The sequence below is a fragment of the Eurypyga helias genome, unplaced genomic scaffold (assembly GCF_000690775.1).
Source record: "Eurypyga helias isolate BGI_N326 unplaced genomic scaffold, ASM69077v1 scaffold1278, whole genome shotgun sequence".
NCBI lineage: Eukaryota > Metazoa > Chordata > Aves > Eurypygiformes > Eurypygidae > Eurypyga > Eurypyga helias.
This window is the reverse complement of record NW_010268663.1, coordinates 1-25,327: the sequence shown is the minus strand read 5'-3', so window position 1 is coordinate 25,327 and position 25,327 is coordinate 1. Positions and strand designations below refer to the sequence as shown.

The following is a 25,327-nucleotide window of genomic DNA, read 5'->3' as shown; positions in this document are numbered from 1 at the left end:
AGGTCACCTGGAAGGTCAGGTCACCTGGAAGGTCAGGTCACCTGCGCTCCACAGGTGGATGAGAAGCAGGAGGGGTGGGAGGGCAGTGAAGGTGCTCAGGCAGAACTTCTGAGGGAGGCTTGTGACCTGAGGTGCTGCAGAGCCTTCGGAGGGAGAGCACCATGCAAAGTCACAGCAAGGTGAGGGCAGAACCGTGGTTTGTAGCATAGGGATGGATTTTTCTGACACGGTCTCCTGGCAGAGTCAGGTTTCCTTGGAATACTGCATTTGGCCAGCCCAGCATGCCATGCGTGTGGCCTTGCTGCAGTTTGCAATAATTGCCCCTTCATCAGAGATAAACCCAGAGCCTGCAAGAATCCCATTTTGTCAGGATTTAGGTCTGTGTGTTTAGGAGGAGAGTACAATTGTGTAGAAAATCATATACCGCCAAAGTATTTTTACAGAAGGGGAGAATACGTTCAGAGGAAATACTCCAGGGCCGGTCTTTTGGCACTGCAGGGCTGTGATTTAGCGATTCCCCCAGTTGCTCAGGTGATACTTGTGTAGAAGGTGTGGTTGAGTCCTTGTCTCCAGTTAGCCGGAAGCTTTCTGCTTCAGCACAGAAACAACTTTTCTGTTTTCGTTGACAGAAGAGCAGTAAATGAAAATAAAGGATATTGACGGGGTAACTTCTCTTGTAACAGGTTATCATGAAACTCATTCTTGAAGAATGTTTTGATCAAAAAGGAAATTAGAAAGCCCACCTGGCGTTGGCTGTGATAAAGTACAGGGACCAACATGTCGTTCGGTCAAATGAGACCTCAAACGTCACAGGTGAGAGTTTTTGTACTTTTCCATAAAGAATTTTTAGATTTCACCAATAAAAATTAAAAAATATTAAAATAAGTGACACTGCACCATTTCTAGGAGGCCTGGCAGGAAAAAAACCCATACTTTTAACATAATGTATATAGAAAGCAGTCTCTTGTAGTTTATATTTAGTAGCTCAACAATTGCAGAAATATTAAATATAGCTTATTTGCATGGCTTCTAGTTATAGGGAAGTGTCATCCTTGTCAATACCATCTGATTTTTCACTAAAAATCTCAAGACCAAGACATTAAGAATCCCACAGCTGTGACACGTTTGAACACAACCTAAGTGAAGCTCGCTCAGAGCGTGCTTAGTTATTCTTGTTGCAGACATTACCAGGAGCATTCATGTGCTGCTAAGGTAGCTAATGTTATTAACAACAGTCAGAAGTATTTTGATTATTTTTTTTTTTTGCTGGCAAGGTCAAGTTGTGGTGCTGTTTGGATCAAGCTTTCAGAGTTTTGTAGTTTTTATGAGATGAACAAAGGTAGGATTTGAGCTGCAATATTCTTGTAACCATGACACACTCCAGAGTATCAGCTGGGTTTGGTAAGCTTTGTCCATTGCTGTCACAGTGACATACAGCAGTAGCACAGGCTCTCCTTTCTTTCATTTCCATTGTTGAGCTTGTTCTGATGTGACTTATTTTGATGCTGTCAGCTGGCATTCAGTCACAAATTACTCGACTCATTGCTGTTCTCACTATGTAATCGCTGTCAGATAGAGCCTTGCTCTCGTAGTCCATGTGCTAACATCAGGGAAACCATTCCTGCCTCCACAAACTGGAAGTCCACCTAAGCAAAACAAAGCATGTAAGAAGAGGGTTATCATACACCTACAGTTACGATCATCTGTTCTTTATTTAGTTGGTGGAGCTCCATGTTTTTTATGTCCCAGAAGAAGTGTGGAACTTCAAGCTGAATACCATTCCTGTATCTCTTACTAGCAAATTCATCTCAGCTGGATTTATAAGGTGAGTATAGTCTTAGACTTCACGTGCGTGGTAGATCCTTCATATTGTCCTTCGGTCATTTAGTCCAGCTGTTGCTCTCGAGAGCACAGTTACATCTGTTGGAAAAGAGGTGTTCTCTAATCATTTTGGGAGGGTGACAGTGTTACGTCTGTTTGGACTGTACCAGGCTGAGCTCCATTGCGGTCCTTGACGTAAACCATTGAAATGCATTTCCAGAGCACTGCAGATTAATTGCTGCAGAATAATTTATGTTTTAAGATCACAACATAAATTGTGTAGCTGAAAAGTTTGACAGCAGTCAGGTATGAGTATGTATGGCAGAAATGTATTCATTCTCACAGCTTCATTTGTTGAAATGCTGCTTGAAACTAGATGAACTTAGTGCGTGTATCCATTTTGTTCACTGTACTAGTCTCTAGCAGAGGTGAAAAATACGCATCTGGAGCAGTAACTTCAAATCACTTAATGTGATATCTGTCACTGTCCTCTGTTCTCTAGTGTAAATTTATTTCACTAAGTCTCAGTTCTGAGGCATCAACTTAAAATAGGGTTCTCATTGGTTTCAGTGCATTTATATGCACTGGGTATTTGTTGCTTGCTAAGGAGTCTTAAATAATTGCTAATTAATTGCTCTATAGGTACTATGCAATGCTGCAGTACATCAGCATTAGCAATAACTAGCACCCATTCAGTGTATCACTGACTTTAAAACAAAAGCCAAACCAAAATGATTCTCTCTTATGATGTGGGAGAAGGAACAGCAGCCTTGCTGGTACTCACGCTGTTTGGACGCTGTTGATAGCACTGTCCAGTCAGCCTGACAACCCTAGTACCGTCTGAGTCAGCCTAACAAAGTCTTCCTGTGTCGAAGTACAGGCCACTTCCATTAATCATGAAATCAGTGGAAAATATTAAGTGTGTAAGTGTCTATGGCTCCTAGTTCTTGTTCCCATCAAGTTGATTTCTCAGCCCCTGTGATCTTTTATTTCTTCCTCATTCCTCACCACAGAAGCCATACTTTTGTTATTTCTAGATGAGATTGCTGCAAAAAGTTTGCATTACTTTTAAAGGAACACCCTGAAGCAAATTACTCAGATGTGACTAGTCTTCTGCTAGCCAATAGCAGCAAGTCAAAAATACCTAATTATAGTTTCCTAGCACCTACACTGCAAACAGTTTTCAGGTAAATTTCTGCTCTGTATCTCAGGTTCTGTATACCTAAATAATTTTCTCCCATGATACATCACAGTTACTTAGATTCTTTCCCTGCTGCTCATACATGCATTAGATTTAGATTTCTTTGCTGGTTTGGAAGGACGTTATCACCAAAGAATGTGTGGTTTTAGAACTGCCTTTGAAAGAGCTTGTGTTTGTTGGGTTTCAGAAGACTGTTCAAGGGGCAGATCTCCAAGACATCAGCCTAAAGAAATTACAGCTTATGAGAGATGCTTGAATTATAGATGAGCTCCGTTCTCATGTGAGATTTTGGAAGGATGTGTGCTGAATTATGAATCCATCTTTCACATATTTCTTTATGCATTTGAAATAAATGACGTTAAGGTTAATATCTGGAGCAAGGGTAGGAAAATGTTGGCTGGGGAAGAAATAAACAGGAGCTGAATGTACAGGGACCAAGCAGTGTGGTCTAGATGTGTCCACTCTGCAGACTTGGGTCTCCTCTGCTGCATGCCTTTGCTCCAAGGCCCATTTTGAGGAGGGTCCTCAATGTCCAGGGTGTTTGCAGTAATGCAAGGGAAGCATTGTAGCCTACTGAAGTATTGTGTTTACAAGATGAAACTGAGGGTGGTTTTACATACCTAGGGCCTGAAATGAAGGCATATAGGACTGTTTGAGAGTGCAAACAAACCCTGACAGGTTAATGTTGAAGACCTGACCAAGTTGAAAGGATGGTACGCTCTATGCTGTTTAATGAGAATGGCATGTGCTATCCCCTAAGCTATGTCTGTGCTTTGCTTGAGGAGCGATAGCTGCCTGGGCCAAAATCACACTAGCTAATATGCTAACATGTAATCAGCCTGGATGATTAACAGTCTCAGCCCTGAATTGTTTCCCTTTATTTTATATGGTAGCATTTAAGCAATTAGATTTATGTTGTGCTGCAGAGCTTTTGTGTGACTCTTGCACATTTAGTTTTATTCTGCAGGGATGCTTTTTGTTCTGTGGTGGTTTTTATACTGAGCTCATTACTTTAATATTTGCATGGTTTCCAGGAGTACATTAAATGATGCAATTCATATTTGCATCAGTTGTCTCATCATCAAACTATGGTGGAAATGTTCACACTGCAGTGTTTGGTTTTGAATTAAAATACATTTGCATGTACACATACACACACCCAACCGTAAACTTGTGTTGGAGAAGACAAAATCACAGGAATGTGCCTGCTACTTAAAGTGGAGAGTGATGAAACCTTCTGTAGCCTTTAGTGCTTGAAGTGGTGTGTCCTACAGTCCTGGACCAGCCCCATGAAACTTTGTCTCCTGTATGGAAATGCATGACTCTAGTTTCCAGTGTTTTTGTTATTCATCTGCAGATGAGCAAGAGCATTCTGAAGTTGTTGTTTTCAAATTTCAGCTACTTCTGTATTCTCCCTTTGTACGGGGTTCCTAAAACATGCATATTCCTAGTTAGACAGCCCTTGTAATATAGTCTACTATAACGTGATACAATGTTCTGACTCTACCACACCAAGACTCCCTGGCCTGTATGTAATTAGCTTCAGTTCCAAGACATAGTTCTCATTTCTGGCCATTCTGTCCATGCAATCCAGCATGTATGTAGCATTATCTTCCCCCTCCTATTAACTAGCCATCATTATTTGATCTTACAGAGGTATTAATGAATAACAACATTCCAGGGTGTCTCCTCACATCACATTAAGTGTGTTACGGGAGAAGCTTGGAGAGTACCTGCATGGAGTTGAAGTTGCAGATAAATTCAAATTTTTAAAATGTATTGGGAAAAAACTAGCAGTGGTAAGTTCTTTTGTTTGTTTGTTTGTTTGGGGTTTTTGGGGGGGTTTTGTTTGGTTTGGTTTTTGTAGTTTTTTTTATTTTGTGCTCTTCTGCTTTATAATGCAAACCACAAATTTTGTTCCTGCAGATTAGATAATATCACAGAAAATAGACGTAACTGTAGGAGCACTGTTAGCATTTGTTTTTAAACATGCTTGAGCATAAGCTTTTGTCACATCTACATCCCCAGGTACAAAGGCGCAGCTGGACAGGTATATTAGAAAAATCCTTTAAAGCATCAGATGTAATTAGTTGCCATTCAGTGAAAAGATGCTAGTTTTGGTAAGTCAGTGGATTAAATATGACAAATCTGGTTGCATTAAAAAAAATAATCCCCCTAAGGCCATTATTATCAGTATATGGTTGGGAATATGGCACTTGAAGAATTTGCAACAGAAGCTAAGTAAGTCAGTGTTCTTTTTTTCCTGCTGTGACCTGCCCAAAAGCTTTTAAAGATCAGTCTCTGAATAAAAATTTTGCTGGATATACATCTGTGTTCCACTGATTAGTCCAGTAATACAGCCTGATATTTATGTAATCTAAACCCTACATCTGTGAATCATAACTGTTCCTCACATTGATTCTCTATATATTTATATCTTACAAACTATAGCTAAAGATTAAATAAACTTGAAAATCAGTCCAACTGAGCGTTTATTCATGACAAAGACTTAAATTATGTATGTAAGTACAGAATACCTTTTTTGCACTTCTCATTTCACCTCTGTTTCTCACAGATTTGGAAATTAATTACAAGCTGGAAATTTGGTGCTGTTCTTTATTTCATTTGTAGTTGAGTTATCATTAAAGTTACTCACACAGAAGAGTAGAATAAATACTAAGTAATGTGCAAAAACAAGGTGGAAACATTTGAAGAGGTACTTCAAGCCTGTGACTCAATCTGATTCTGAAAATGTGCATGTGTCTTCAAAGAACTGACATATTTTTAACTGCAGGATAATCATAGAATTGTAGAATGGTTTGGTTTGGAAGGGACCTTAAAGACCATCCAGTTCCAACCGCCCTGCCATGAGCAGGGACACCTTCCACTAGACCAGGTTGCTCAAAGCCTCATCCAGCCTGGCCTTGAAGACTTCCAGGGATGGGGCATCCACAACATCTCTGGGCAACCTGTTCCAGTGCCTCACCACCCTCTCTGTGAAGAATTTCTTCCTCATATCTAATCTAATCTAAACCTAATAAGTAAGATAGTATATTTTCTTCCCCACTGATAGTTCTCAGATAAATGGAGAAATTTTCCAGCTTCCTTTAGAATGTCAGGAGTTTAATAAAATATTTTTCTTTAATAGAGAATTAAAGATATTGGTAGATACAAGTGAAGATTTTTAGTGACAAATTACAGTTTTAATTTGGGGTATTTACTGTTGCTTGATGTTTAACTTTATAACAAAGTGTAAAGCAACAGACCAACTAACTAGTTTATTTGTTGTTAAGGGTCATGGTAACCTCACTGAATTACATCTCCATGATCAAATATTTGTTGAGTGAGTTTCCCCCCACCCAGTTTTCTGTTTCACAACAGTAACAATGTAAGCAGTACTAAGAGCTGTAGCCTACCTGCAAGTGAGGTTCTTTAAATCAAAAATGAACATAACCCAAAATCGTGTTCATTTGTTCCCCTTTTCTTGCATATAGCCTGCGCCTCTGTCAGTGAGGCAGTGGCATTGCCTGGCCATTACTGAGGACGGAATTTGGCCCCATGTTTAGTTCAATTTCATTATTTAAATGTAAACTCATATTTCTTCTTTTTTCTGTCGGAGCACATCTTTCAAACACACACTGATTATCTTGGACTTGGTTTTTAGGGTGACTGTTGAAATCTGAAAGTGTGTATCACACAAAGAATATTAAGACAAACCATAAATACAAGAAGACATACGAGCTTAATAGATTTTTTTCTTTCCCCTATAAACATTAAACATTTTGCAGTATTGTATCAGGTCAACAGAGAAAATTCTGTGAGACTCAGCATTTCTATTAAGATTCAGCTTGAAACAAGTTTTGGCAAAGACAGTCTGAGTCTTTCTTCTGTTGTGACTGTTGAATCAGGTCCTTTGAACCATAAGAGAAAGTGCAGTGGGTTAAAAAAAAATTCAGTACCTCTATGTACTCTTGTGAGTCTGACTGAGATTTTGAAAAACAGACGAAGTTTCAGTGCTATGTCAGAAAATAAAATAGTAGTCTATGCTCCTTCTTCCCCATCAGGCCTTTACAGGAGATAGTGCTGGTAAGAAAAAATGTAGCATGTAAAAATTACAATAGAATCTAGAAATTAAGTGATATATAACATTATTGATTAAAAAAGTATTTTATTGGTTACTTTTCCATTCTTTATTTTCCCAGGTGAAAGCAAAGCAAGAAGCAGAACTGGAACTGGAGTCATTTGCTCCTCCTTATGTATGTATTGAATGGCTTTTAAGGCATCATTTTCAGGAAGTTTTACATTGCACATTTCCTCTTTTGTCCTGTCTGATGAATATACTGCATATTTCAGGCACTTTATCCTGAGTTATATTTATTACCTGGAGTGGAAGACTTTGAAGATGTGTCATCATCAACCCAACAAAAACATCTCTTTAGTGCAGAAGCTAATAGGTTTGGTTATGGATCCAGATTACTCAGTCTTTCCCAGCAAAAGCCTGAAAAAAGAAAACAATTTGTAGAAAACATACAGAGCAGTCACCGGCTGGAAAATCAGGAAATGCACAGTCTGGTGGAATGGGGTGAGAAAGAACCTGTTGGAGTTTTGCACAGAAAATGTAAGGAAAACCCTAACAACGGGATTCAAGAAAAACAGACACAGTTCAGAGAGAAAGGTAAGTTTAACCAATATAGTGAAGGAGGATGAAGAAGGGGGAGAAAAATAAATATTTTTATTCGTATTTACAATAAAATAACATTTCTGTTTTCTAATATCAATTATTTTGCAGATCAGAATGGATCTCTCTTCACACCAGGTCATTCAAATCCTACAGGCTGGGAGAAAAATCGTCACAGCCAGGATCAAGAAGACCGTAACACTCCTGAGTGGAACGACAAAGCCAAAGGAACTGCGCCTACTCTTCCTGTCAACCGCAGTGGTGAACAAGGCCAGCAGAGTCAAACACGCCCAAATCACATTAAATATCAAAAGGGTACCACTGTTCATTGTCATCTTTTTGCTAAAGCATGTTTTTTAGAAAGTTGGCACAGTAAAGCTGTGTCCTAAGAGAACTGTAGTTGAAGCATGAGTTGGAATATTGCTATTAAAACAGTATTCTAATTGTTTAAATAATAGTAATAGCTTTCAAAGGGCTGCAGTTTTTACTCTGAATGTGTATTTCACTACATTTATCACCATACTGATACAGGAAAAGACTTTACTTGGTTGATGCATTTGTCTAATCTTATTTGTATGAGAAAAAGAAATTACTAAGCAGCTGCTGTAAAGACTGGAGGATGATGGTCCCATAATTGAACAGCAGTTTTAAATGAAAGAAATCTTGTTATCAGTATATCAGGGAAAGGATAAGTCACCTTATCCATCACTACATTACTACTGATGAGGAAGTGTTTCCTCCCCTCCCTCCCATATAATGTTTATCTATGTGCTATTGAACAGTGGCATTCCTAAAACTGAGAGGAGAGAGAATTCTCTGAGCAGACCACAGGGAAATTAGTACAAAAGTATGAAGGGGTTTAAAGCACACGTAACCTAGGTAACGGCTCTATGCCAAATTAGAAAATGTTGTTTGGAAGAGATCTGTTAACTAGGACTTCCTTTAAAATGGGATGTCTTACGGATACTGAGGGCCATTAAGTCCCTGAACATTATATAATGTTCTTAATATTCCTAAACTTACAGCGATTACCAAAAAAGAATGTGTTTAAATTAGATTTGAATGACTACTGCTATATTAGCATCAAGATTATAACATAGATTGTTTTTGAGGAAATACTTTTGAAAGAGAAGCCTTAATATTTGAGTAGAATTTTACAATTTGTGTAAAAAAGGTGACATCTATTCTGTTGGAAATTTTTATGAGTAATTATTCATGGAGGCAATATTCAATTTTTCATAGGTATGGACACTTTGTAGAACTCATTTAGAGTGATTTTCTGGATATCCAGCACTTTGAGTAAGAAAACAAAAATTTAGACATTGTATTCTTTGAGATGTGTCTAGAGAGTGTATTAGAAAAGGCTTTCATAGATGACTTCAGTAATTTCAGTTTCCAGTAATGATCTGTCAAAAAATAGTTTTGTCCATCATCCTCTTAACTGATATTAAGTATAAGACTGCTTAATGTACAAATATGTGTATGTAAATAAATGACTGAAAAGTTCTCCATAACTTTATTTTGAATGATGAAGGATGTGGATTTTGAGTCGTAAAGGTGAAGTCCGTCAGCAATTTTCTTTTAAAATATTTATTGTATATATTTTAAAGCAGGTAACATCTATTCATTAACATTTAAATGCAAAACATTTTGTTCTCCCTTTCTTTGCTGGCTCCAGTTTGTAGGGGATCTTCAGCCTCTGAAAGGCAGAAACTGTTAGATACAGAATCAGTTTAGGGAAGGTGAAATAATTGCATGCTTTCCTTATCTGTGATATTGTTTCTTGTACAAGTTATCAGAACTAGTTAGATACAAATTCTCAAAACAAAACCACCCTTTGTTCCCTTTATTTCTTTCCTCTGTTATTCACACACATTTCCAAACCCCAGAGATAACATTTACTTATTGGATTGATTCACTGAATTTCTAGGGCAGGTTGAAATTTCTTGTCCAGGCACTGACAGTCAAAACAGCTTGAATTTTGTGTGTATAATCTATATATATTTTGATCATCACTATCCTGTCACAGAACCAACAAGCACGGAAAATAATGACCACCAAAAAGACGCCAACCTAAGCAGAGACAGAACACAAGATACTGGAATTCTTAAAACAATGGAAGACCAAACCACAGAATACTTACGCAAAAAACAAAGGTTAGTAAATAATGATTCTGCTAAAATAATGGATAATATTAATTCATAGCTAGAAACTTATTTTACAGACAAATGAATAAAAAAAAAATGCATAAACCCCCCCATTTCATTACATGAATTTTCACTTGCCGCTTTGATTTTATCTTTAGCTTGCAGCAATACAGAACTAACAAGTCTGTAGCTGATGCTGGTGAAAAACTGGATAATCAGGTGTGTTTTTCAAGGTAACGTAGCAATAAACATATTCCTCCACCTAGTAGTAGTCTCATTCTATAAGACAGGTAACTCGTTGGAAATATGAAATACTCAAATGTAGGTTTGGAAGTAATTGAGAGAAGTTAATTCATACACTGCTACTCTGAAAAATCAGCTATAGTTCTAGAAAATGAAATCATCAGAAGTTATACCTCTGGTCATAATGTAACAGGAACTACTTATACAATAACTATCTCTGTCTTATTAACATTAGCTGATTTTTTTACAGTTTCTTGACAGTAACATTATTTTTATTGGTGACATTTTTATAATTTCGTATTTCCTATGGGATAAACTTGTCTTCTCTCAAGCCAAGCAAAACTTCTGACTATAAAGTCCTTTAAAACAGAACATATGATGTACTCATAGTATCAGAATGAGAACATACTTAGGAAGACTCAGGACCCACATGCAATCCTAGAGCATAATAGCTGTCCCTGTTAACTGTCACCTGTGAGGTCTCATGCAGAAGTGAGTGAGTGTAGTAAAGTCTTATGAAAATAGTAAGGAAATTGAAAACCTGCTGTTATAAATTTCAGTTTAGAAATTGGCAGTTTAGACTTTGTAAGCAATGAGCCAGATGGCAGTTTTAAGGACTGTTATTGCATATCTTGCATGGAAGTGTCAGTAACGTGTAGGGTTGTGGATGTGGACAAGAACAATTAGCAGTAGTCTACATTTTTTCTGTATGTTCTCTGCAGCGGGAGTGTTGAGTGTTCTGATTTTATTTGCAGAGGTCCAACTCTTTGTACTTCAGTAATCATTTGTACTGGTAACACAATAAAAAAGCTTATATGCAGAATTCAGGTTCAGCCTTCCCAGTCACTCAGGCCGCTTTCAAGACATAAGTCTAAGGTAACTATTCAGGATTGTGAGTTATGTACTTATAGGTGTGTCTTTTGACTCTATAGGCAGATGAAAACAAGCAAAATCATCCAAGAGATATTTTGCCTCCTAGTGCACCTTTTCTGGCACTCTCTGTAAATCCAGCTCAAGTACCTTCAATTCAGGCAGCAAGTGAGTATATGATACTAAGAAATCACAGGGAAGTGAACATTTAGTCAAGAGGGATTAGTTATTGAAGAGAGAAATACCTAACTATGGAAGAACTTGTACATATATTCAATCGCAGTAGTGTTACAGATTTTAATTTGTGGTTGGAAAATTCCAGGCATTTATAATTTGCATGAGCTGTTCATAGAGTGCAGCAGATTTTCAGTGCTAGAAAACTCAGCTTGTGGATTTGGGGATGGAAGGAGAAAAGGAGGGATGTTGGATGAAATACTGCTGACTAAAGTGAGAATGTAGCAAAGAAAACCAGTGGTAGTATTGCTGAGGATCCTCCGCTGTGGTGGGCTGCTGGGGAATCTCTGCTCCAGCGCCTCTCTTCTCCTTCACTGACCTGGGTGTCTGCGGAGCTGCTTCTCTCGCATCCTCTCACTCCAGTCTGGCTGCAGTTGCAGAGGGTGGTTGCCCACGCCCCTTCCTCCTTAAACAGGTTATCCCGGGGGCACTACCACCTTCGCTGATGGGCTCGGCCTTGGCCAGCAGCGGGTCCGTCGTGGAGCCGGCTGCATTGGCTCTATTGGACATAGGGGAAGCTTCTAGCGTTTCGCACAGAAGCCACCCACTAACAAAACCTTGCCATGCAAACCCGATACAGCAGTTTATATGTATCTTGAGTATACACTTCTAGTGACACGGTCTCTAGGCGTATAAGAGGGTGTTTACTTGTTTGTGTGTGTGTGTGTGGACACCTGGATGCGTGCTGGATTTCTCACTTCTTTTCTAATGCACCAGCCATTTAGAAAAGTTAGAGATAGTTTATTAAAATTAAGGAATTTCTGTTGCCTGTTCTGACAGAGCTTTTGGCATGATATATGATGGGTGCACCACAAAATCTTGATTGATTCTTCCTACTCACAGTATCCAGATGCTTGCTAAATATAATTACAATATCTTTAGAAAACAGGATGGTAGACCAGTTGCAACAAATGAAGACAGACAGAAGGCACATGGAAAAAACTAGAGAAGAACTGATCAAAAAAGCTAAAGGGCTACTGGAACAAGCCAAGTCAAGGAGATACCACGGTACACTTCTAATTTATTTTGGAATTTGGAATGATTGAAACCAATGTGAAAACGTTTGTCTCCTTGTCAGTGAGCTTAATTACAGAGAGTGGTTTGCTACCAATAGCTCTGGGAAGGCTCATTTGTGTAACAGCATGCTAAAAAGGTGCAAGGTTGTGATGTTTCCTTCCTTTTTTGTCACAGTCTTATAAATCTACAAGTACATGGCTTTTATAAACCATTCAAGTTGTGCCCCATGTACGCGCAGTGCCCAGAGATCTAGTGCAGGCTGCTCCGCAGGCTGATGGACGTCCGGGTGGCTGACGTCTTCTAAACCTGCCTTTAGCTGGTGCTTACAGAGGTTTTTATGGTGTTGGGCTTCTAGTCCAATTGCTAGCCTAACACTTTTTGTTCCTCCTGTCTAATGCTGTTCAGCTTATGGCACGGAAGTTACAAGCCTCTCATGACAAGCTTGACAAACCTTGTTTTTTACCAGAGAAAAAATCTCATTGAAATCCCACCCAAATATTCTTTGTCAAATTATGTTCAGTTTTATCCTTAAATTATCCTCCCTAAGTCACATTCCAGTTACACAGAGATGAGGTTTAATCACTTTGTTGTTTCGAGAGCATTCTCTTTGTACTTACATATGGTTAAATCACTAGGAGTCTCAACTATTATTAATAGTGCTGTTGAAAGGAGAAGACAAGCCAATTCTTTCAGTTATTTTCTAAAGGCATGGCTACACTGCACTCTGCAGCATGGTGAAGCTGTATTTAAAAAAACCAACAAACTCGATACGTGAAGCAGTGAGTCTGTAGTAGCACGGAGCTGCAAGGCAAGATAATTGACCCTGCTGAGATAAGCCCTAAATGGCTCCTGCATTGTTTTAAATGACATTATCCAGTTAGGTAAAATAAAGGCTATTTCACAAGGATTCAAACAGCTTCTGCAAGTTCTTTAAAGAAGTGTCTCTACCTCTCAATTATTTTTATCAGACCTTTAGGGTTTCATAAGTACGTGCATTTGCAAACATGTTCCTTCAGAAGGTAGGAAGGGAAGAGCATATTCCGTAGGAACAATGGTCTCGTCTATAGTTAATATCCTCCTAAGACTGCCATGCTGACAGTCACTCTCAGCTAGACACTGTGTAGTCCTCCAACAGCTGGGTTCTTTTTGCTTAGTTTCTGAGAAGCAGTTGTCCTGATTTCCTACAATGTGCCTTGAAAGAAGGAATCATTTAAGAGACACGGCAGACTAGTGGATGTTTGTGGCCATAAGGCTACCACACTAGGTACGGCGAGGTTTATGCGCCGGCTGTTGATAACGTGTTAACAACACAAGAGGAATCATAGTTAAGTGCAGAGGTAAATAACTGTGTCACATATCTTGGGAATTCTGTATAAAAGTAAGCTGTTCAGTATCTCTGGCCCTGAAGAGCTCAAACTTTGCATAAAGTTTGTTGTGGTATAATCCCTGCCAGCCACAAAGTACCATGCAGCTGCTCGCTTCCCTCCCCATCCCCCCTCCAGTGGAGGAGGAGAATCGGAAGAAAAGACAAGGGATTGAAACAAGGAAAATTTAATAGTTGAATACAAATTAATATCCTAGTGATACTAAAAATACTACTAATATTAAGTAATTAAAATAATAGGAAATAAAACACATGATACAGTTGCCTACCGCCTGCCAACTGATACACAGACAGGTCCTGAGTAGTGAGAGTCAGAGCCAGAGTCCAAGAGAGCCCCAGGAGTGACAGCACAGCTGGGAAAGCCAACCCACCCACCAACACACTAACCAATAAAACAATCTAATGAACTAATGAGCCAAACGAGCAAGCGAGCTAACAAACAAGTGAGCTATGGCCCCCGGCCCACTCCCTGCGTATGTACTGAGCATGATGTGCTGTGGAATGGAAACACTCCTTCATTTAGTTTGGGTTAGTTGTCTGAACTGTTTCCCTGCCGACACTGCTTGTAGTGAGAAAGTTGGGAACGCAGGGAGTGTCAGAAGATGGGAAAGACCTTGAATTGGTGCAAGCACTCCCCAGCACCAGCTAAAATAACATCATATCAAATGAGTTATATCAAATAACTCTTCTCAGGGCAAATCCAAAACAGCCTCATACCTGCTACTGTGAAGAAAATTAACTCTGTCCTGACTAAAACCAGCACAAGCTACAGTGCTAAATATTCTGCTACAGTCAAACTGTGGACTGCAGGCTGTGGTGGACATGCCAGTCTTCACGGGTCTGGAGCACTTACTGTGCAGCTGAAACCTGCAGAACAGCCAGGCTGAAAAAAATTTGGTTTGCACCTTGTGTTTTATCTCAGTGGGCAGACAGCCTTTTGCTGGAGATGATTGTGTGAAAATTCAGTTGCATTTACAGTGAGTATCATTTTAATGAAGATTGTCACTAACTGCCTTTGTAAGACGACCTACTGCCATGTTTAATGTGTGCGTTGGCCAGCTGAATGTGGTGAGATCAGCTGGTCATTACTGTCTTCAACAGACCTTCCGATAAGGCGGACAAGATCAAGCTGTATTACTGTTTTTCTGTGTAGTTCGTGAGGACTGGAAAAAGAAATACTTTGAGACAAAGAAAGCTACAGTTTCACTGGAGGACACTTTAAACAAACTGCGCCAAGATTTAGAGCTTTACCACCAGAAATTACTCTTGCGATTGGAAGCCAGAGATAGCCGAAAACAATCAAACAACAGGACAAACTCCAAGGTATTTGCTTGTGTTATTTGTCTCTTTACACAGCCTGTTTTTTTGTATAGAATGTGAATTAAAGTTACAAATTCACCACCAGCCAATGACTTGTAAACTAGCTTCAACGGACAAATATGCCTCGATGATCTGAGGTGTAGAATGAATTCAGTGCATTCTTCTCAGAAAGACTGAAGTGCTTTTGTCGGAGCATTTGGCTCTTTCTGCTTTGTGTTTGTCCGGTACCTTCTCCTAACAAAATCCCCTGTTGTTCAGCATGGCTAATGAACTCACCCCAGATTTCCTGTACAGAGGTAGTGAATTCTAGTTGTGTTTGGAGGACAAGAAATGTCTGTGAGGCTTTTGGCGTGGTGGCACCTGAACAGTTGTGCAGCTCTTGAGTCCTGTGTTACATTGCTGGAGTCAAATCATGGGAAGTTCAGAGGAATTAAGAAAAGATAAAAGAAAAGGTGGAAACACCTTTCCCAATAGTTGTATCTGCTAATTTTCTAAATGCATTCATGAAAGCAAGTCTGTTGGCAAATCTGAAGGTAGACCAGGAAAAATAAATGTCCCTTTCTTGTATCTGAAAGGTGGGAGAGTGTATATATGATCTAAGAGCATATATTGTATGCAAATGTGTTTTATTTAAGCTATAGTAAGATAAATATCTACAACATAAAAATATTAATAGGATTGATATTCAGCTATCTATAACTAGCTATATTCAGATATGTTCTTGCTCCTTTTGGTGGGGTGGAGGGATATCAGGGTTTTTTAGGTCTCGCTGGCTAGGCGCAGAGGCCTTACGTGGAGGATGTGCACACCTTAATGTGCGTACAGCAGTTACTTGTTGGCTCGCACACAGAGAAGATAGCTAGGATTTAATGAGCAATTGAGCTAAGGACAAGGATGCTCTCCACCCCTACGTGCTACGTGAGGTGCCTCGGCTGGCCAGGCAGGCATCAGTCAGGCAGGAAGAGTTGGGTTTCTGGGGAGTAGATCCCACTGTTGCTGGTTTCCCCTCTTCCACCAGCTTTGTCCTTAGGGATGACTCAACCCAGCGACATTCCTCAGTAGCCCCCAACTAGTCTGATGGCCCTGCCTGCTGTTGTCCCGCAGACTCTGCCTTTCATGCTTTCTCGGTGAGCTGAGCCAGCGGGACTCGGCCACAGGGAGCTACACCCCTGGGTAGGGAGAAGCTTACAGTGCGAGCTCAGAGATGAGAGGCTACAGATACCACTTAATGACTCCTTGTATGGGCAACTTTATCACGGCATTTGCTTCAGCTGGCACTTTAATAGCATTTTTAAGGGCTTGGAACAGCAAGAGATTGCCACGTACACCCCCACCCCTCAGTGTTACTGACTTCAGGGGACCATGGCTGATTTACATGAGCTGAGTATCAGAACTGACATTTTGAAAACATGACTTTTAATTTTACAGGTTAATTCAAAGATAGGCCTGCCCACAGCTACTGCTGGAACAACGTGCTGTATAACCAGGAGTTTATCTGCACTAAACATCGCATGAGTGTAGCAATCTCATCAATAAACATACTCTGACAGAGTGATGCTAAGGCTGTGAGAGAAAAAAAATATGATTTAAAGTATGCCTTTTTCTTAGAAATGGGGAGTAGCCATAATTGCAAAGCAACTATTACTCAGGAGATTTGGTCTGGATCTTAACTTCCCAAAGCAATAGGGAGTGGAAGAACCTCTGCACCCAGCTGATGGGAGATGCACTCTTGGAAACCAGCGAGAGCCCAGCACACATTAAGGACTGGAAGAAAGCACAGGAGTTTAGAGAATTATTTCTGAGTGGTGAAGTAAGACCCAGCGAATGAAGAGATGAATAATGCTGCATGTAAGGTGGTGGTGGTGTTGTTTCATACAGAATTACACAATCATCCGGATTACTACCGTGCAGCATGAACTTGATCAACTGAGGAGGAAGCTGGATGATACAAAAATGAAACTCATAACAGAAATTAAGGTACTCTGCCTCTTAATTAAAACAGTCAAAATGTTACTATGTATACAGAACCTTAGATCAGATCAAACATTAGATGATGCAAATATTTGCTAACCAGTTCTTGCTTTATGCTGTCAGTTTTATGGTGTTTGTTGTTGTAACTTAATCACTTTACCCCAGAACACCAGGTTATTAGATGATTTTGAATGTGTGGCATTCAAGCACTTAGATTTTCAAGGTAGTATGTCAGCTAAGCTTCACAGTCTCTCATGGAATTCCAGTTTCACTCTAAGGGTGATTGAAGGAACATACTTGGTGAGGCACTGATAGTAGTGTGCCATAGCTGAGACACTGTTTTAAAGAAAAAATAAAAAGAGAATGGCTCTCGAAGCAGATGGCAGTTCTCTTCATCTGCGCTGTTCCCTATCAGTGCTGCCTATGGCCCCCTTTGGAAGGAAGGTGATGGTAGACACCTGGACATTGTGTAGCTTTTAAGCTTTGAATGCTTGAAATAGGAGTCCTCTGCATCACAGAGATTGCTCATGCCTGTTTACTGGGTAATCTAGGGTGGATGTAACTCCATATGCCTCTTCCACTGGAGTGAAAAGAACAGTGACTTTCACAGTTGTCTCTGAAGTAAAAACACCAAGGTGGAGTAAAGAAGAAAGCAGTGCTAGAACTAGGCTGTCTAATTAGACATGTAAAATTTTAAAGATGAAAGATGTATCCTGTATTCAGCCAGCCTATATAAAATTCATTCTTGGATATATAAACCCATATACATGTTAACTCTAAAAACTTCCTTAAATTGCAATTCCTTAAATTGCTGGGTTTTTCTGCAGATGAGAAAGCAGGCAGCGTCCAATGTACAGGCACTGAGAGCAGAACTGACACAGAAGAAGATTCATTCAGCTTTAATTCTCCAGTCCAGAAAATCAGGAATTTAAGAGGATGACATGACTTTAACATCTGTAGACTCTTCAGAAGGTCTGTAGTGTATAGAGAAGCTCAGAATTTCAAAGCATTTGTTTACATGTTCTTGAAGTTATCTTGTAAAAAGACAACAACTCTAACTGCTGTAGATTTTGTATACTAGGCTACGGAGGTGCTGCAGCTCACTTCTTTTTAAATCTCACTCTTACTGTAAGATTAGTCAGCTACTTAAACATACAGTTTAATGTGTCTAAACCAAAGCTAAGTGATTTTAAAAGGGCAAATTGTGTGACATCACACTGACATGCTGATGTTCTTTCTTTACAAAATACCTACGAAGCAAAGAAACCTATAACCATCTGTTCTTATTTTCAGGCACATGCATTTCATTTTTGGAAGATGATTAAAATAGAACTACAGCGACAGTAATTCTTTATTTAGCAATTTACTGCAGTGTATTTTTGTCATTATGCCTATCTATAGATTACCAATTTATTATTGCCATATTGTTATGAATAATGAACAAAATCTCAGATAATCTGACCTTATTTCATGTCTAGCTGTTTTTGTTCCCTCTCATTAGGAAAGCCACATGGACATTAATCTTCTTCCATAGTTAGCAGAAGATGCAAGTTTTCTCTTGGACAAGCTGAACGATGATCCTGGTCTGATTTATAGTATTGCATACTCTGTTTTTCTTTAAGTTCAAACTTATGCATGTGCTTAGATAACAGTTCTCTCAAAGAGTAATCAGAAGCCTCTTCTTGACAGTCCTTTTTTTCTAGCTCTCCTGTTTGCTTCTCTGCAGTTCCAGATGTTACTATGTTAAGCAGAGCAGGAACATGCTAGGAATTAACATCAGCTAAAAAGCTGACACGGCTGTATTTATTACTGGAGGTGAAACACTCATCGGAAATAAGTCACGCAATAAGAAAATTATGCAACTCTCAACAGGACTGTCTTCCAAAAGTCTTCAGTCAAACCACCCCTCATCCAATTTATTGTCTTAAAGATAGGATTTAACAAAGATTTTAGTGCTGAAGTATTACATTAATTATTAAAACTACAACTGCTTTTGCTCAATTCAGGATTGAATCCTACGTGCTTTATTTCAAAACTGTGTCTTATTTAAGACACAAAAGCAGGCAACTAGCTACTGGGAAATCTGAACCCAAGTTAAAAAAAACCCCAAACTATTAACTCACGATTCTTGACTGCTACAGGAAGTAGAAATCTGCTGGCTTTCAGTTAGGATTTTGTAGCTCAGATTATCCACTCCAGAAGACCTCTCAATTTCACAAATATCTGTCTCACAGTATTCTAGCATATGAATATAAACAGCAATATAAATTCTGAGGTATTTGTATTTCAAATAAATTTATCACTTTCTCCTAAAACCTACAGACCAGAGTTCTCAAGTAGAGCCCACGGATTTTCCAAGAGTTTTTTCTTTCTTTTTTAATGTGAGAGCAGTAGACTTCACCTTCTGCTTTCCATCACCTGTCGTATCAAGCAGTCAGACACTCACATCGTCTTCTCCTCAGCAGCCATTACGCCAGTGCTGCTATTCTGTGGTGTTTTCACACTGACTATTCAGCAAGGGGAAAAAAAAAATCAAAACCACACATCAAAAAACCCACCCCACAACTGACTACATCTATCTAATTAAATAAATTGTTTAATTAATGGAGTCACTTAAGCTGGGCACAGTTGCACTTTAATCTGGTTGTGAAACACTTCTGAGCAGCAGTGTGGGCTGTAAGCTGTAGAATAAGTAAAGCATAAACAGACAACACTGTTCACCAACCTTTGTGAAGACAGCATTTTATTTAACAAAAAATACCCTGTAAACATGAGGCAATCTTTCCATGACTACAGATATTTTAGAAAGTTACACGATTTCTCTAGGCAAATTATTTTATGAAAACTCCCAAACAGAAAATACAACCTCATATTATCTCAGAGGCGACATCACATAAAAACAAGGAGCAGGCTACTGAATGGATCTTTAAGTGTGTGGAAACATACATCGGCAGTTCATTAAATAAGCTTCTGAGTTCTAGTTTTCAGGAAGTAAAGTTTGAAATGGAAGAAAACCTCATCCAAGTCCTCTCCATATCAATGTTGCTTCTTCAAGACTGGGTCCAAGATTTTTGGCTTTTGAAACGTAAGGAATTTATGTGATACATAAACACAGCGAAACTGGACTGTATTAAACCTTCCTTTCTTATAAGTCTGATAAAAATCTTAATGGCAACTACTTCTTGTTCCATATTTCTTCAGTCTATACAGTATTTTGAGTTACAAGCACAAATTACACCAAGTTGCATCTAAGCAACAATCTGTCTCCCCAGTGTTCAATCTGATTCAAGAGTGACTTAGCTAGAAGAGAGGTTGGGGTGGGAAGTCAGAAAGCTGAGACATCCCCATCTGACCCCAGGATGAATACTTGCTGCACCAGGCAGCCTCAGTGGAGGACCATTATTAGACTGCTCCTGTAAATCTTGTTACCAGATACACACTGGGTTCGAGGTCTACAGTAGCTATGAAAAATGAAAAAGATGAGCAGTCTTTTTTTAAAAAAATCCTGCCAAAACAACATGGGAACTTTCTGAAGAACAAAAATATGGCTTTGCATACAAAATAACATAAATGAATTTGGCTGGTTCCCAAAGTTTTTGTGACCTTAGTATATTCATATAAAATCAAAATCCATGATAGTATAAGCTATGATTAAAAAACCCACCAATTTTCATCATTCTAAATCGAGGGTTCATATAATTCTTATGGTGTCAGGGCTTGCCACATTGCTTCAGTTTGTTGTTGCGCTGCAGCTTCCCTGGAATAGTCAAGACTATTTCCATTCCACATGCCAATGCCCCTCAGACCTCGATTCTTCACATACGCTGCTTTTAGAGAGATGCTGCGAGGGTCGTCATACCATACTTGGTGGAAGTGACCAAAAGAATCCTAGAAAAGTGTTTCAACACTGTCAGTATCTACCTATCTATATAAACATGATACATCAAAGTTCATAGAGTTTGATAACCATCTTTTAATCATCTACATGTGAAACAGAATTATGTCTAAAGAGACAAGATGAAATGCACACACCGTGTTGTTCATGTAGGGTCGTCATACCATACTTGGTGGAAGTGACCAAAAGAATCCTAGAAAAGTGTTTCAACACTGTCAGTATCTACCTATCTATATAAACATGATACATCAAAGTTCATAGAGTTTGATAACCATCTTTTAATCATCTACATGTGAAACAGAATTATGTCTAAAGAGACAAGATGAAATGCACACACCGTGTTGTTCATGTAAAGACAATCATTCATGGACTATTTCCCTATGTCTGTGTAGAGACCAAGTACAGAAGAGCACATGCATGCAAGGCACTGGGTTAGAAAAACTTAAGAGCATCTCGGAACCTGTTTTAGTTTAAATCATTCATCAACTCATAACTGTAACAGTGAAGGATGAAGCTATAGGATTTCTTTGTATCACATCAAAAAGGATGTTTTGGCACATTCTCTCCAGAAAACTGCAAAGTAATAAACATCTTTATTACTCCTGTAGCCTTCAGTCACTGCACCCGTCTTCCAGAGGAAATTCAAGATAGGGAAATCCTGCCATCTTTTACTACACAAAAAAAGAGACGTGTACATACACAAATGGAAGAATCTAACCCTGAAAACTTTATAATCAAAGAACTATGGTTCATGAACATTTACTCCACAACACGGTGTCCTGTAAAGAGACACTTACCCTGTATTCATAAAATGGAGATTTCTGTACCTCATCCCACAGCAGCCCTGAAAGAGAACTGTTCACCTGCTTCATTATTGCTCCATAGGGAACCTGACGCCCTGCAGCATCACTGCAAGGAGCCCCACGGAAAGGTACTTTGGAAAGGGAACAAACATGATCCTGAAAAACAAAGCAAAAGGCACAAGTTTCATGTTACATAGATTTACTGAACTCCAGAATAGCAGTACAGGCAAGAACAAAGTCACCAAAGGCACTGACGTCTCAAAAATCCCAAATCCTTAATTATCAGTGACAGGCATTCTAACTGTAGACAGAAATAAGTTAAGACAGTTAAATTTTGTTTACTCTGTAGTAATACAGGATCAAGTGGACAGAATTCAGCTTACACAGTTGTCTTACCTTTTCCACTTTTAATTCACTCTTACATTTTTTGTAAGTATAATGTTTGAGACTCCATGACTTACCCATAAACTGCTATAATTTAACAGTCATAGGTTTGCTATGGTGTTGCACCTAGTCTTTAAGTAGTGAGCTAGCTTAGTGACCGTGTTGAGAAGGCAGATACAAGTCTAGTGCCTTTGGACATCGTCTCTGCTCATACAGATAAGATCTACAGTCAAACCTTGTGCTTGGGTATCACGGGGTTCAGGTTGCCTGGGGAGAGATAAAATGCCTTGTTTGGTAACACACTGCTCATCAGTTATCACCCAAGCAAAAGTCTCCCTGTCCCGAGTCCCAGCTTTATGCTCTTACCCATCAGACCACAATATTTCCTCATCCAAAAACAGCATCAACAAAATCTAGCTGTCTCTTTCCAAAGAAAAAATTAACAATACGATTGCAAATGAAAAACCTTCATCTTACCTTAGATAGGTTTTGGCAAACATAGTCATAGCCATACCAGGGGACGCCCATCACAAGCTTCTTGGGATCAATGCCCATAGCAATGTACTCTTCATATCCTAGTTTTGAAGGAAATAAAAATTAGGATGCATTATTGCATCTTCCCGTGCTTTTTATCCTTAGAACGAGTCTAGAGCCAGAGCCAATATAGAATCATAGAATGGTTTGGGTTGGAAGGGACCTTAAAGATCATCTAGTTCCAACGCCCCTGCCATGGGCAGGGACACCTTCCACTAGACCAGGTTGCTCAAAGCCACATCCAGCCTGGCCTTGAACCCTTCCAGGGATGGGGCATCCACAACATCTCTGGGCAACCTGTTCCAGTGCCTCACTACGAGGCTAAGGTGCAAGCTCTTCACCTCCCACCTGCACACTCCTACGCTTGCTCTGTTCAGATCCCAGGAATTGTTCTGGTTGCTCACATGTAAAACCAGCTGCCCATAGCAGCAGTTCACAAGGGTGAGAGACAAATGCTTTAGCTTCTTTGTACAGGCAGGCAGACACCACTGCTTTGGCTGTCATTCTAAATGTGTTTGTCATTCTAGATGTCATTCGTCACGGTGCAAGGACTACACACTTACAGATAACAACACATGACTGCTGAAGGCCTGCCCGACATGTCGTAAGGACCCGGGATGCTGTTTTCACATATGGACAGCACATGGCTGAGCACACTCAAAAGCCTAAATAACAACAAAGGGAACTTGTCTAAGAAGGGGCAATCTTTTCTATCATGTGAAGAAATGGAAATGTTCTGACTCCCAGGGAGGCATTTTGTCCTCACCAACTAAGGTCTGCAGGTAAGGAGCATTGGCTTTTGCAATACAGTCTGTCCAGATCTGGCTCTGTTCATCATACGACATCACAAATAAGAAGTCACAGGCATCTGCAATCCCGGTGTAGTTGTAGCACCTTTTATCTACGCATGCCGGAGACCAAGCCACATCAAATGTTACCTGAAGGAAAAAGGGACAAGTTAGTATCATGTACAGCGCTTAAGCGCTCTGATTTCTCTTTAAAAACAGCTGTAACTTTGGAAGACTCTACTTCCCAAGTGTTGCACAGTGTTAACAAACGGTGATACTAACAAACTATAGAAGCAGCTGCTCAGCAGATAAGCATCAGGTGATAAACAGGGAGTGAGTTCAAAACACCGAAGAAATAAAAATACGACATGAAAACCATCTCATAAAAAATACAAAGTGCTGTGCAAATCCTTAAAACTTTAGTGATGGCTTTAGCAAAACACGGTCAAGCTTTTGCACCAGAAGGCTCCATTTGCCCTACTTTCAAAGATTCGTTAGGCCATACCGATTGCTGCTAGCTCACACACAGCAGTGACATTGTGTCTACAAACCTCAGTGAAACCCTTCTTCCATTTAAATTCATGCAGGTCAGAGTGATTCTTATGAAAGCATATCACAGCTAACGTTCATCATTAACCATTCACGTGAATATCATGCTTTAGAGCTGCATAATTTGTCTTTTGTGTTCATATGCTGAACAGCATTCTCAAAACTCCTTTCATTTCATAAACTTAAACTTAGTGTCTGTATAAAGAAGACCATTCTTACCTGTGATCCTGGAATCTCTCTGTGAAAAGCATCTGTAGTTTCTTTAACAAGCTCTGTTAACGCATAATACTCAGGGGAGGTTTCATTAACTTCCTGCTCTATGTCTATGTTAATTCCATCCATATACTGACTTTTTGCAAGCTCCACCTGTTGGGATATCCATGCTGCTCTTTTAGCAGGATCAGTAATTTCCTTAAGAGGTACATCACCTAGACAAGAGGCCTTGAGGAGTTAACAGGTATTTGCACCACAGTCATAGTAAGGATGAAGGGTTTGTCTTTGCTAAACCAGCTGATACAACCACAAAATAACAACTCCCCATGCACATACTGGTAAAATACAAAGGAGTTAACTTTTTTCCCAAGCACAATTCACCATTTCCAGGGAGCCAGAGGGACTGTGCCTTGCTGTCTGGATAAGCACACTTCTACGTTTAACCTTGTTGTTTTCCACAGTGGGCTTGGATTACGTTTTTGCCTCAACAGAGCAAAAGCTTGCTTAGAGCAGGTAATCACAGATCAGCAAGATGGCCTTTGTCTTTCCAAACAGCATCTGTACCTACAAAGTGTTTGAGTGTATTCGTGTTTTAAAACGCAGCCACTTCCTAATACAGAGGAACTGATTTAAGTGAAAAATACTGTGTAGTCCCTTCCCTTACCCTGGCTTTTGGGTACTGCACTTAACATCCAGAACACAGACCCAAACAGGTATTCACTACAGCCTTTTCCCCTCCCCCCTTCCTCACTGTTTCACTATAGCTGTGATGTTCCCTGCTCGAGAACATTTATTTTGATGTCAGTGGAATGGTTTTGCTATTACCGTGGCAGAAGCCACCGCCGGTTTTCTAATACCTGCATACCTGCAAAATGTCAGGGTACGACAGCCCTACGTACATTGCCTTCTTACTCACGTACCACATGAACGGCCACGTTTTCGCAGCGTAACCAACCTTTCAGCACTACCCTGGAGCCTTTAGAGTGAGCATAGCACATGAGCTCAGGGTCGTACTTTCCGAAAGCTGCCACAGTTGTAACTTTTGACCAGTTGTAAGATTTCCAGGTTTCCTTTCCCACATCAAACACAAAGACCTGGAAAAGGGGTAAAAAGGACCTTCATTAACTCCAACCACTTCTCAGCAAAATGATTATTTTCCACATGCCTCTTAAAAAGCTACATGTCCCGTGTCTCTGGAAACCAGCTCGCATGGTCGCCCCTCAGTGCTCCGCCAGGCTGCGCCAACAGCTTCCCAGCCAGGGCCTTCCCGGCCAC

General features: G+C 39.7%; 2 protein-coding genes across 2 annotated transcripts; one reads left to right on the top strand and one right to left on the bottom strand.

Moving 5' to 3' along the window:
- Positions 1 to 777: 777 nt before the first annotated feature.
- Positions 778 to 17,818, top strand: SPATA1 (spermatogenesis associated 1). Its single transcript, XM_010157805.1, has 13 exons — positions 778 to 813; positions 1,719 to 1,825; positions 4,704 to 4,821; positions 7,225 to 7,278; positions 7,376 to 7,697; positions 7,812 to 8,015; positions 8,346 to 8,376; positions 9,743 to 9,856; positions 10,006 to 10,066; positions 11,023 to 11,128; positions 14,749 to 14,918; positions 16,794 to 16,892; positions 17,714 to 17,818. Exons 1-13 carry the CDS (start codon positions 778 to 780, stop codon positions 17,816 to 17,818), a joined length of 1,527 nt encoding a protein of 508 aa, XP_010156107.1.
- A 2,770-nt stretch (positions 17,819 to 20,588) lies between these two features.
- On the bottom strand, positions 20,589 to 25,146 carry CTBS (chitobiase, di-N-acetyl-; the record flags this gene model as incomplete). The annotated part of the gene is made up of 6 exons (XM_010157804.1): positions 20,589 to 20,774; positions 21,579 to 21,740; positions 22,446 to 22,543; positions 23,269 to 23,440; positions 24,059 to 24,267; positions 25,008 to 25,146. Coding segments are annotated over 6 exons (966 nt in total), but the record flags the coding sequence as incomplete, so codon positions are not given.
- Positions 25,147 to 25,327: the final 181 nt, after the last annotated feature.